Source organism: Malaclemys terrapin, chromosome 7, assembly GCF_027887155.1.
Source record: "Malaclemys terrapin pileata isolate rMalTer1 chromosome 7, rMalTer1.hap1, whole genome shotgun sequence".
Classification (NCBI taxonomy): domain Eukaryota; kingdom Metazoa; phylum Chordata; order Testudines; family Emydidae; genus Malaclemys; species Malaclemys terrapin.
In genome coordinates, this window is record NC_071511.1 from 111,209,506 (window position 1) to 111,222,896 (window position 13,391).

The 13,391-nt window shown below is 40.0% G+C and overlaps 1 protein-coding gene across 2 annotated transcripts in view; it reads right to left on the minus strand.

The window, feature by feature from the left end:
* INPP5F (inositol polyphosphate-5-phosphatase F) overlaps nt 1-13,391 on the minus strand; it is a 105,938-nt gene that overhangs the window by 67,616 nt on the left and 24,931 nt on the right. For both annotated transcript variants that reach the window (XM_054034309.1, XM_054034310.1), the window contains exon 2: nt 7,657-7,737. In XM_054034309.1, the coding sequence (XP_053890284.1) occupies nt 7,657-7,737 (81 nt within the window). The remainder of the gene's footprint in view (nt 1-7,656; nt 7,738-13,391) is intronic.

A 13,391-nucleotide genomic window follows, 5' to 3' on the forward strand; every position in this document is an offset into this window, starting at 1 on the left:
GATTCTATAGGTGATTTTGACAAATAAAATTTGCAGAATTTTAAAATATCATGCGCATCATTTTTAATTTTTTGGCGCAGAATTCCCCCAGGAGTAACATGCAAAGCAAGGGATGCTCAACTGAAGCTTCCAGTGCAAAGGAAATTTTGTATCATGAAATGATGAAGCACGAACACATGCAAGATCACAAAACATCCATATAATGTGAAATGGCTATCAGAATTTATATTCATATCCTTGAATATGCATATGAGATTACTTGTCACAAACCCTCCCCTGGCTTTTAACGAGACTTTCTACAACCTCTTCTCCCCACTACCTGCTCAGTGACACTCAATGTTTTAGTTTCTCTTTTACTAAAAGGACAAAGAAATAGACTACCAAGAAACATGACAGAAATAGGGCCCAAAACCGCAGAGACAAAGACCATGTTACCAAGAGTTTTAATGCGTGAAAGGATTTCAGCAAAACAGAAAAACATAAAGCTCTCGAACAAAGAGTGAGTGAGACATTCCCCAGGGTACAATCCGGACTGTTGAACAGCAGTGTCCCTTTAATTCGATGGCACCCTAGGGTCTAGGATGCCTTTTACACTGCTTTGCTGTCAGAACAGCCACACCTGGCCTGCTCACACAGCCTTCAGCATGCAAATTCACTCCCAGCTAAATACATAAGCACTCTGACCAGTCACTCATGAATTACATACAGGGCAACACCCACAAATTCTTAGTCTCAGCCTTGTTCCCCCAGAAATGTGCATCTTGTACTGACCAGCACACTACTGAACAATGCAAGCTCATAGAAACTCCAGCATTTAATTAAAGGAAATGATATCTGCACCAGCCTTGTTATCCTAAATGGAGTTTCCAACAAACTTTAATCCAAACAGAGAGGTTAAGATAAAACTATAAGATAAAATCTATCTTTCTGTAGTTAATAAACTTAAGTGATTATAAGTGATGATCTATAAAAATCAGGATTGGTTATAAAAGAAAATGAGTAATACACAAGCTAATACCTACTTAACAAGCTAGGTGAACTTAAAAACACCATACATTGTCTCAGCATACATTGTTGGAAATTTCACAGGCTGGGTCTCCTTCCAGCCTGGGACCACTCCCGCCTCAGTAGTTCTTTGAGAGTAGTTGATGTCATGAACAGAGACATGGAAGGACGAGAGGTGAGTTGGAGGTCACTGTCTCTCATATTTATATCCCTCTCCCTTCAAAGATTACTCCCTGCTGGGATGTAGGCAACAAGCTATCTCTTGTGGATGTGAGGTTTAAAACATTCCTAGGATGTAATGTACATTTCTTGTTTACATCTCCCCCTTGCTGGGGGATGTCCACTTAAGTAGGTGATGGCCCTTTAACACCTGTCTGGGATGCTAGTGTGCCTTTGTCTCTGAAAAACTGTTTTGTGGGTGTTACCCAGAATTACAACATATTTCAGTAACAATCATGCAGTAGAAGCTTATAATTTAGCATGAAGTGTCACTACGCATATTTTAACAGGATAATTATATTCAGCAGATTATGACTTTTCAAATGATACCTCACAAGGTGTACTTTGTACAAAATTTATCTTGTAAAAGTGGTGATCATAATAGTATAGTCTGTATCTGAATCAAATCAATATGGACAATGCTGAGATTGGTTATATGACTCATTTCCTGATGCAGTCATTTCATTCCTTCTCAGTGTATGCCAAAAGTTAATTCCCTTCCCTCCCTTCCGAGCACCCAACGCTTTCCTTCCAAAAGAAACTGCAGGTGTCAACACCTCTGAAAATTAATTAATTTAACGTAGTTATGTTCCTGAAAAATTCTACTTTAAGTGAGATTATGTCAAGTGAATCCAATTTCTCCATAAGAACTAATGTAAATGGGGGTGGGGGGGCTAGGTTCCAGGGAAATTTTTTTCGCCAAACAAGATTATATCTATATACACACAATGATGATTGTGAAGCTTGGTTGAGGTGGTGGAGTCAGAGGGTGGAAGAGGGAGGGATATTTCCTAGGGAATGCCTTACTGCTAAATGGTGAACTAGCACTCCACTGAGTTCTCAAAGGTTAACACGTTGTTGTTAATGTCACCTCACACTCTACAAGGCAGCACGAACGGAGGGAGGGGAGACAGCATGGCACAGAGAGAGATAGACACACCGTGTGTGTGTGAGAGAGAGATATGCATTGCCCCTTTAAGTACGCTGACCCCAGTAAGTACACTGCCTTTTTAAGTAGATCAGCAAGTTGAGACAGCAGCTGCTGCCTGCAAGCTCCCTCCATCCTGAGCCCTGTCGTGCCCCCTCCACGCGGAGATAGGGTAAAGGAGCGGGGGGGAAAGGGACACCCTGACATTAGCACCCCTCTCTGCCCCCCCCTTTGCACAGCAAGCAGGAAGCTCCCAGGAGCAGCTCCAAGGCAGAGGGCAGGAGCAGCACATGGCAGTGGGGGGAGGGACAGCTGAACTGCCCAGCAATTGATAGCCTGCTGGGCTGCTGCCACACAGGGAACTTAGGGGAGCCGGGAAGCTGATGGGGGGGCTGCCAGTCCACCCTGGTTCCAAGCCCCCACCAGCTAGCTCCAACACGCTGCTCTTCCTGCAAGCAGTGAACAAAGCATGTGGGTCCTGGCTCCTCCTCCTCCCTCCCCTCCCTTCTAAATGCCGCAAGCCAGCTGATTGCCGCGTTCCGGGGGCAGGGGAGGAAGGGGGAGCCTGCGCGCCGAATCCTTGCTCCTCCCCCCGCCTCCTGCCCACGGCAATCAGCTGGCTTGCGGCATTTTGGAGCCAGGAGGGAGGGGGAGAAGCGAGGACTCGGCGCGCAGGCTCCCCCTACCTCCCCTGCCTCCCGAACACGGCAAGCCAGCTGATTGCCCCGGGCAGGAGGGAAGGGGGAGGAGCGAGGACTCGGCGCACCTTCCCCCTCCATCCCCTGCCTCCCGAACGCAGCAATCAGCTGGCTTGCGGCGTTTAAAAGGGAGGGGAGGGAGGGGGAAGGAGCCAGAACGCAGCCTGCAAAGTAAAGGGGGAGGAGGTGGGGGGGAGAAGAGGTGGGTCAAGGGTGGGTGCTTGGGGGAAGGGGTGGAGTGGGCGGGCTGAGGGTTGAGCTCCCCGCCCCTGGTGCTTGCAGAGTAGGGGAAGCTGCCCTGGAACCTAACCCCTATTTACATTAATTCTTATGGGGAAATTGGATTCGCTTAACATTGTTTCACTTAAAGCCGCATTTTTCAGGAACATAACTACAACGTTAAGTGAGGAGTTACTGTAGTTATCTTCTGCCCATACGGAAAAGGCATCTTCATCTCTAGACGCGTTATTTTATTGTCATTTCCTGGATTGCAGCAAGATGCTCTGCACTCTTGCAGAACATGTCAAGTCAGAAGTAGTTATGTCCTATAATCAAAATAAGGAGGCAAAATTACTCTGGATTTAGACAGTCTTCACTTAATGATCACCAGTAGAATATGACTGATTGAAAAGCTTATAGTAGATCTCTGCTCCAGTCCAATAGGAGCATATCTGATGGAGACTGTCGTAGTTTGTGGCAGAGCTCTAAGAAAAGAACGTTCTGAACTGAAGGTCCATCACAGACTGCTTCAGAAATTTCTCATGCTGGTTTTGTGGCTTCTGACTTAAGATACCAGCAAAGAAAGCACATTGTTTGACAAGGTTAGGGGCCATAGACTGCATCCAACAAAGCCGGACATCAGTCCTACAGGTATCTCGCTTCAACAGAGAAACTGAGAGCGAGAGCACCATTCTGCTTGACTAGAGAGAACTCTGATGACATGTTGCCCCTCATCAATTTCACAAAACAGCACTTAAGTAGCAGCAAAATTTACTTTAGAGCACATTTAATGGCCTGCTGCTTCAAAAGGTTTGTAGGTTTGTATAATGAAGGGCTTGATAGTTTCTATGCTGGTCTATACAGACAGAAAACACCAGAAGGTCTCAACTAGCTCAGTCTGCATAAGACTCAGCCTATGAAAGGGTTGTAAAACTAAAAGGGATCCCCTTTGGAAAATTACTACTACTTAGGGATGTTTAAGCCATTAGTGATGTTACTATTAAATACAATAAACAAGTGTATGCTGCTATTTTAAATCCATGTCAAATCCTAGAAATGAAGGCTGAGTGTCACATCGAAGTTCTCCTAACTCTTTTTATAATCATATACAACATTGCTAATTAAATATTAAACCAAAGATAATGAAATAGAGCTTGAAATACCTATTAGTTACAGCAGGTACTAAAGGACAGATTTTGAGGAGGACGTTTATTCGCACCATTAAAGAATTTACTGGAAGCATCCCAACTGAAAAAAAAACAAAACAGGCAGGCATCTCTGGCACAGTTCCATCATTTATAGCTTTGACCTGTGATGGGGGCTAGAAATTTAGAGCTACTGAGTTGCGCACCCACACTAGCACGAACAGAACAATTACCAGACATCAATGGCAATCAAAATTATGACATTTCAAATCCTTTATAAAGCACTACTAAACTCTTATGTAGCAAGTAACACTCAAATTTCAGGCACACATGGGTATCAACCCATAAACTAATTGTCCATGAGCCTAAGAATAGAATTCCACAGGTTAGCTAGTAGAAGATAGAGACACGCTAGTACACGTTAAATCTTTTGTTTCAAATTTACAATAAAAGCACTGTTTTATTTAAAACCCACCATGGGTGTTATTAACATGCTAAGGAATTCTTTGAACTGATCATTGCAGTAATTCTTAAGCAATGGCTAATCTTCTTTAAATGGCTCACTAACGTCTCAACCCATTATTAAACTTTGTTTAACGTTACCTTCACTTTCTTTGCATAGGCTAGTTACAACTTCCATCTTCATATTCTGGGTCACTTTTGGAGAGATTAGAGATTAAAACCCTTGCATTTGTTGCCATTCTACTTCCAAAATTTTCTTTTGAAGTGATTGGTGCTTTCTTCTAACTTTTTTTATTAGTCACATACCAAATCTGGTCATCTGTATTGCTCTTTTCTCGAGAAATAGGTTCTTCTTAATGGAGAAAGCTCAACACAAATATTGTGCTTTAGGATAAGTGTATTCTCACCTCAAAATTTATACATATAATAGGTGAACCTCACAAACTCATTTCCTTTTTGTATAAATAAGGAATTAAAAGTAGGGTTTCAGCTGTCCAGCAACAATGCAACATGCTGTTATGCCATTCTGGACTGTTCAGGATCCACCCTTGGACATACGTTTGAAGCAGAGGCAGCACACTCAACCCCTCGATGATGGAGCATTAATGCTGTCTAGCAGCCTCTCTGGCCTCTGTTTACTTGTTCCAGAAAGAGCACCATTTGCTAAAGCTTAGCAATAATGCAACATCCTTAAGGGGAGCCAGAAACTCCATGACAAAAGATCTTTGAGTTGTGTAAGAGGTTCAACTGTCAAAGACATCCCACTCTCATATTGTCAGCCAATATTTTATAATATATCTAATTTCCTTGGATACGTATAAATGCAAACATTAAGCACAAATAAAAATAAGCCAGCCTGAAAGGATAGCATGAAGATGGCATTTCGTGCCTTACTAGATCAAATGTCAATCCAAAATAATTCAAACAAATAGGCAATAACTATTTTGATCCCTACATCAATGTTTTTCCCAGTTTAAAAGAAAATTGATTTAGTTAATTTTTAAGAAAAGTAAAAGTCAAGAATATTTTTTATCTGAAGTAGGGATTAGAGATTCTTCACCCACTCTCCAGAGCTGTGCATCCATTATCACAATGCAGGCAGCCGCATTTCCTGTGCTCTTGCCCTATAACAGCACTGGCAGTGCTCTATTTCAGCATCTATAATACTGCAGCGTATCCATTTCTTATTTTGACAGGCAGCAAGAGTCTGATCCATTTTACTACTTAATCTATCCTAGTGTTCTGATAACTTATTTGAAACTTTACCTACACAGACCAGGTTGCCAAAAAATCACTCTTTTAAATGCTGTGTTAAGCACTCATGAAAATTTAAAAATAGCATTGAGAACAATAATGTAAACAGAGGTTATGCAAGCTTTCCTAGTTTTAACAATGCACTTTTATCCAGACCTCTATCAGCATAGAGACTCTTCTAAACAGAGAATAGAGTGCAGTCAGAACACATGCTCATTGTGAGGGTTTTGCATTTTAAGTTATAATCTGCATTTCATTGTCCTGACTGTCAAGAATGTGCAAGTTGTAGTTGTAAAACAGCACCATGGAGTTGGTGAGGTACTAGTTTTCATTCATGGTTCAGGGTATTTGTAGGAAAGTCGTGTTCTGTGTTTCCACCAAAAGGAGGAAATGACGTAAGGAACTTAAACCGGAAGTTGCAATTATCCACTATTTGTTGCTTTGCTAAGAAAAACAACACTCAACTTAGTTAAGTAAACTATCCTACTGGGAAAGGAATTTGCAAGTCTTGTGTCAACTCGTCATCAGTGGAGATAGATTAAAATCATTCACAGACACTTCACCGTTTCATAATATTATGACAGGGGTATGACACACTGCTTCACTGGGAAAAAGTTTTGATGGACAACTAGATGACAAGGATTACTACTACAAACCTATCAGGAAAAAAAGAAATTATCAGGAACCTAATTAATGCTGATCTGAATTTTGTATTCCTGTACCACATAGCTGGCAGTCTGTGTCCATGGCAGACATTCCACTGAGGGAGCCAGGGTGCCTAAATTCTCCTATATTGGCTTGCAAAAGCAAGCATTTGAAGGAGGAACATGAGAAGAAACGAGTTTTTGAATTCACTCAGAAAAAATATACTGAAAAAAGGGAATTCCTCCCCATTCCCCCCACCTAATTTTTATTCCATCAGCCTCATTCGTGAGCCAACAGTAACTCCTTAACTACCACAACTGTCTCAGGGCTTGTCTACACAAACCTTCCATATGGCTCAGATTTTAAAATGTTCGAACAGCTTCCTCATCTTACATATTTCCTAATTGTTACGTAAAGTTTTCTGATGCTATTCATTTCACTCAATCACACTAGAATAGCATTTATCAGATATGCCTAGAGTTCCATAGGTGCCAGTGGATCAGTGTATTTTTATGATCAAACTCTTACACACACACACACACACTTGACAGAATAAAGTGATTAATGTAATAATTCTGGGAGAAGCACTTCTCCAATTGTTTGCAGATGAAGTACTACAATCTGAAGCTTTCCCCCTTCACTCCTGTCCCACAAAAAAATACATATTGTAGCAGAGATCAACTCAGCTACACCAAGAACCTAGGTCTGCAGGTCTGATAGCCATTTTTAGCTTTCTGATAGCAACTCTAGTTGTGATACGCTGAATACGGCAAACAGACAACAGTACAGCCAGTGAGCTTAGAAACCTAGACAAGAATCTGTTTCCATACAGCCCCAATTCTTGGACTATAATTTGCCTCCTTCATCAAAATTTACAGAAAACTCTACCAGGACTATTCTTCCCACCCAGAGAGAAACTAGACCAGGAAAAGAAGACAAAGCAGCACAGTCCAGATCCTCTTTTCTACCCACCAGTGATACGGAGGATTGATCATTTCAGATTGGTACACAGAACACTGCAAAGCTTCTTTTTTAATACACAATCACATTACAATATAAAACATGTTTAAACAAATCATACCTGTATGAAGCTGAACTTTCCCAATCACTCCCTCTACCAGGCCCAGACAGACAGGATTCCAGGCCAGAAGAAGATCAGTGGCTGCAAGAAAAATTGAGGCTTATAAGAAAATCTGAAATGTAACAATAGACGCACTTACATTAAAAACAGAACACTTTACTTTTCAGGAATTTCTGATGCACTGTGTAAAGAGTTGTTTTCATCATCATAATCTGAAAGTATTCTAAAAGACATAAGTTACTAACCCTTAATCAGCACTAGTAATTACTGTTCTGGATGAAACTCAGTTTTGTGACTTCTATCCAAGCCTCATGGATTCCCAGTAAATCTCAAGTTACTAAGACAAGCTTAGTGTAAAAACTAGTCCTGTTCACTATAGCATATTTATCATTTGAAACATGCCTCATCCAAGTGTCCAAGAGAGGGGAATGCCACAGCAATGACCGGCGCTCTTTAGTCTCAATCATGTAATAGCAAAAATTATCACCTTCCCTCGCAACACCCATCCAAGCTATGCTTTGATACAGACTATGAAATAAAATCCAATTCATCCAATAGGGACATGGTGCATAAAGAATATAATGAGATTACCATTTGGGGGTAGGCCTATCACCCTGAACTTTATGATCGGTGCTAGAATGATGCAGAGCCAGCTCCTTCCAAAAGGTGTCATTGTCACAAGCCAGCATAGTACAGTAATAAGTATGAAGGTTAGTTTGTACCTCAAGTGAGATGCTCAAGATGCACGCTTACTAACACTTTCTTGAAGTTTAGAAAACATCCTTTGAAACCATTTCTACCTCATTAAAGTGAAATTATTTGATTAAGGAAGACTACTTATTCCCAGGGTTTTATAGACAAGGAAAAACTCCACAAATCCTCCTCATGGTAGAACAAAGCAATGTGTATTAAATGTTTTATTCAAGTCTCCACTTACAGCTTCAAAATGTATCTGATAATAACGGATCACAATAATACTGTATGTACTAAATCATCCAGGGAACACGGCACACTGAAAAAAGAATCATTCATCCAGAACACTATGGGGAAATAAGATTTGGCATTTCTGTTTTCTATAGTAAGTTTTTTATTCCAATATTGTTTCCTCCCCACTTCAGAAGTCTTCAGTTTAATCATCAAGACGTCATGGTCTTTTGTGTTCCCAGTTAACACAGTCAGATTTGTGTCCATTTATTCTTTTGCATGGACACAAATCTGACATCAGGAATCACAACATTCAAAAACCAGTAGAACACTTCAACCTCTCTGGTCACTCTGTAACAGACTTAAAGGTGGCAATTTTGCAACAGAAAAGCTTCAAAAACAGACTCCAACGAGATAGTGTTGAACTGGAATTAATTTGAAAAATAGATACCATTAACTTGGGCTTGACTAGAGACTGGGAGTGGCTGGGTCATTACACAAATTGAACCTATTTCCCCATGTCAAGTATCCTCACACTTTCTTGTCAGTCTGAAATGGGCTATCTTGATTATCATTACAAACATTTTTTTATTCCTGCTGATAATAGCTCATCTTAATTAATTAGAGTTGGTATGGCAACTTCCACCTTTTCATGTTCTCTGTATGTATATGTATTTTCTTACTATATGTTCCATTCTATGCATCTGATGAAGTGGGCTGTAGCCCACAAAAGCTTATGCTCAAATAAATTTGTTAGTCTCTAAGGTGCCACAAGTACTCCTGTTCTTTTTGTAGATTCACTGAGAGATTCTCATATACTTTCCTTAGCAGCTACCAAAAAGACATGTCAATCAAGTAACTTCAGCCATTCCCACTGGGAATTTTAATCTTGACAAAGCAGAAGGTCTTACTTGACTGCTATCCCTAGTCTTAATACACAAGCGTTTCACTAACGAGGGATAAATTGTTGAACTGATGCCTTTAAGACAAGGACGGAAGCCTGACCCCATTTGACCTCTAGTGTATAATAGTACTAGGCCAAAGTTATTTAACAAAAAACTCTGCACTGTAACAAGTTCAGGGTTATGTTGTGAGCTTTTGTTTGTTTACTTGCTTTTTGCAGGGAAAGCAGGTGTTTGTTTTTGTGGTTTTTCTCTCTCTCTTTTTTTTTTTTTTTTTAGAAGCAGCTTATGCATGCAAATTGTTATTTTACAAATTTTTCCATTTTTGTTTTCAAATCCAAAGCAAGAGAAACTAAGTGCAAAGGCATGAAAAGATGGCTCCCATTTTGACAACAACCTCTTGGTTCCTATTTCCGCATAAGAACCGCTATCACAGTGGTGAAAAACAGGGCTTGTAAATATGAGCTTTTAAAAGAGATGTGTGAAAGTTAATTTATTTGCAACGGAACAGAAATGCAGCTGGTAACCAGTGAGAACTGTTCCACTTTGTTTTCACTTTCAGCTACTTTCTGAGCAGCTAGAGCATCAGTTTGCAGATCAGGTCTCATACTTTAAACTAGAAAGAGATACTGTAGTAACAAGATTTTGTAAATCTTCCCTCCTTTCTACTCACCTTACCCATCCAAAGCAATTCAGAGATCAAGCTGGCTTGTGCATTTCAACCAGATATTCACCAACAATCTCTAGGAGCCAGAGTTCTCCTTTATAAATGTTCATGTTATAGTGGAACCTCACTAACTCATTACGTGATAGGAAACAAATTGTGAGTTACTGAATTTTGGAAGCAAACATTAATCAAGGATTGGTCATTCACAGTAGTGAACAGATAGTCCAAGAATTATCTTAAAGGCCTATGCTGCCTCTATGCACCACAAAGTTTTGGCAGATTTGTATTAACAGGTACAATCTTTGTAAATATATATTAACTGTTTAAAGCCCCTGAAGGTTTACTTTTGAATAAAAATGAGTCCAGACTCAAAATTTGAAGCTGAAATGTGGGTAGTGTTATTCCCCTACACCATTGGCAGAACTCTTAAAAGTAATCCAAAAGAGATGATTAACTCCAGGGTTTTGAAGAAGGCAGTCAAAGTAATCCAAGATGATAATGCAACCAGAACTAACTGAAAATTCTTGGAGCCGGACCGATGTAACGAATTTATAGATTATTCTTTTATTGGGGCAGGGGGAGGAGGGTTGTGATTACAGACTCCGTTTTGTTATTGTTTTCACAGTAGTCATGGATTCCATCATTTTCATATTTTATTTACAAATATGGATATAGATCTTGACATTTGGCAATTCTGCACACTTAGTGCCTGGGACTAAAACTGACTTAAATGAGAACCTTGGGAACTGCCAAGATAAAACCTGGGATGCCTGACAGGCTAATAGAACAGAACTTCATTTAGCAAGTGATTTGTTGTAGTTCACCAATCTGCAGTTTCTCTGCTTTGGGGAGGGGTAGGGGAAGGCAGAGCTTACATAACTTGTTTAAAAGGATCGGTGCAAAGCAGATGCTTCTGTTTTTGTAGAGGCTGAGGCAGAAAAGCTGCACTGAAAACAAACAAGCAGCAGCTCTCTTCTACTAACATTCCCTAATTGCAGCAAAGCCAACTGGGAGGCACCAAGATAAGTATTTTCTATGTTATGTAATGGCTTGAAAGATTTCACTGTGAACTAAAGCATAGTTTTTCTGAAATCCTGCAATGATGACTATCATACACTCATGGTTTTATTCCTCCTTCTCCCCATGATTTTCCATATAAATTTACCATGAGAAACACTATTAACCTTAATTACAATTCTTATTCCAAGATTATATGCATGCACTCTAGGAAATAAGTTTGCTGTATTGGGTGAATGTACTTTGTGAGTGCTTGCAAGACAACAAGAACCTGTCTACATTATTCCTTCTTCTAGCAGAGAGTTCTCTAACAAAATCAGAAGTGCAGAGTTATTGCTCATTCCAGAGAGAATATCCACCCTCATTCCCTTAGATTTATAATAGATCAACAACTGATGAAATACTAATTAGTTTGTGAGTAGCAGAAATTTTAGTCACTGAAATTGATAAAGTTGTTCGTAAAACAACTCATATGAGATTACTGCAACAAGAGACTATATATCAAAGGTCTCTACAGTGATTTAAGAACATAAGGCTGTGTCTACACTAGACTTTTTTCTTAAAGTTAAAAATCTGCTGATTCTAGCAATGGTAACATAGACCAGCTAGCGTTTTAACCACCACACTGCCCAAAACCTGCCAGAACAGGGCTATACAATATGAGGATTAAAATGCGAGCAGCGAACAGCACCTTATTTGATCAATAACTCCCACTGCTGCTACTACCAATGAAAGCTTTGAAAATAGTCTAGACGAAAAGGCTTGAGTGTCCTGCAAGTGATTTTCAGGGTGAACCGACACTCTGGTCACATACAGTTTTCTGCCTGTGTGTGCACACGCCATAAGCAATGTCTTTCGGAAGAGATCTTTCAAAAACAGCCTGCCGGTACCACATCGGTACTGATGATCTTATTACACTTATCAGAATGTTAGGGGCCAAAGTGTGTCCTGGACCAAAGTTCCCCTCCCCTGCAGGGGTGCAGAAAGATGGGCATCAACCATCTTCTTGGTTACATTTAACTTTCAATAGTGTGTGAAAGAGTTTTATCTAGATATCTAATTTGTGAACCACCTTCAGACACTTCTGAGACAAGTTTACCTAGCTTCTTATACCCTATCCCTGAGTATGTAAGCATCTCCCAAGAATGACAGTTCTTGCTCTTCTTACTGAATAAAGAGTGGGAGTGTTGGTGAATAACAATTATGGCAGGAAAGCTTAAGCAAATAGATGGATTTTGCATTTAGTTCTGAATCCTTGTGAAGTTAAAAGTCACTTGTCACATCTGGCAACAAATCTTTGTTCTGCTGCTGTGAAGACTCCATTTCCCACTGTCTATGTGAATGTGAAATATTAATTATATATAACGCCTAATACATATAATGCTCAAAATTGTTAAGCAGCATTGTATGAAATAAGTCTGCAAAATTTGTATACAAGTCCTAGGATTTATATTAACAAGAGACAACAGCTGGAAACTGAAGCCAGACAAATTCAAATTGGAAATAAGGCACAAATTTTTAACAGTCCCGGTGATTAACCATTGGAACAAACTCCCAAGAGAAATGGCATGGATTCTCCATCTCTATCAGACTGTTAACTTGAACAAAGCTGAAATAGCCCTAACTACAGAGCTGCTAACAGGGCCTCAGTAATTAGTAATGTGAGGTGAAGCAGTCCTCTCACAGTTTGATTAGTATTTGCAGAGTACATATGGTATGCTCTCCATCCACACCTGCTAATCTTCCCTACTCTTTCCACCCAAAGAGCTGTCAGTCTACAGCTAATGCTGCTCAAATTGAATTTCCTACCAATGCATTCATAAAGAGTGTAGGAAAATCACCACATCAGCTATAACTCACATGCCTTGTCACCCCAGACCCAAACAGACTCCATTCTTGTGCTCCAAAAACACAGACCTTTTTTCAATTCCAACATGCCAAACAAGGTACAGTTTCACACAATCATACTGGAACACAACTGTCTCCTACTGTTCAACGCCAACTCTTCAGGGCAAGAACAGTGTCTCTACAGTTCTTAAAAGAGTAGGGTCCCCAATTCTAATAAGGTTTTCATATTCCCATAAAAAAATGGAGCTGTTTAATGCCTATTTTGTTTCAGTCTTCACTAAATAGGTTAATAGTAACCAGTTACTCAACACAATATTAAAGGAGGAAGGAATGCAAGCCAAAAAGAGGGAAAGAACGGGTTAAATTAACCTCCCCTT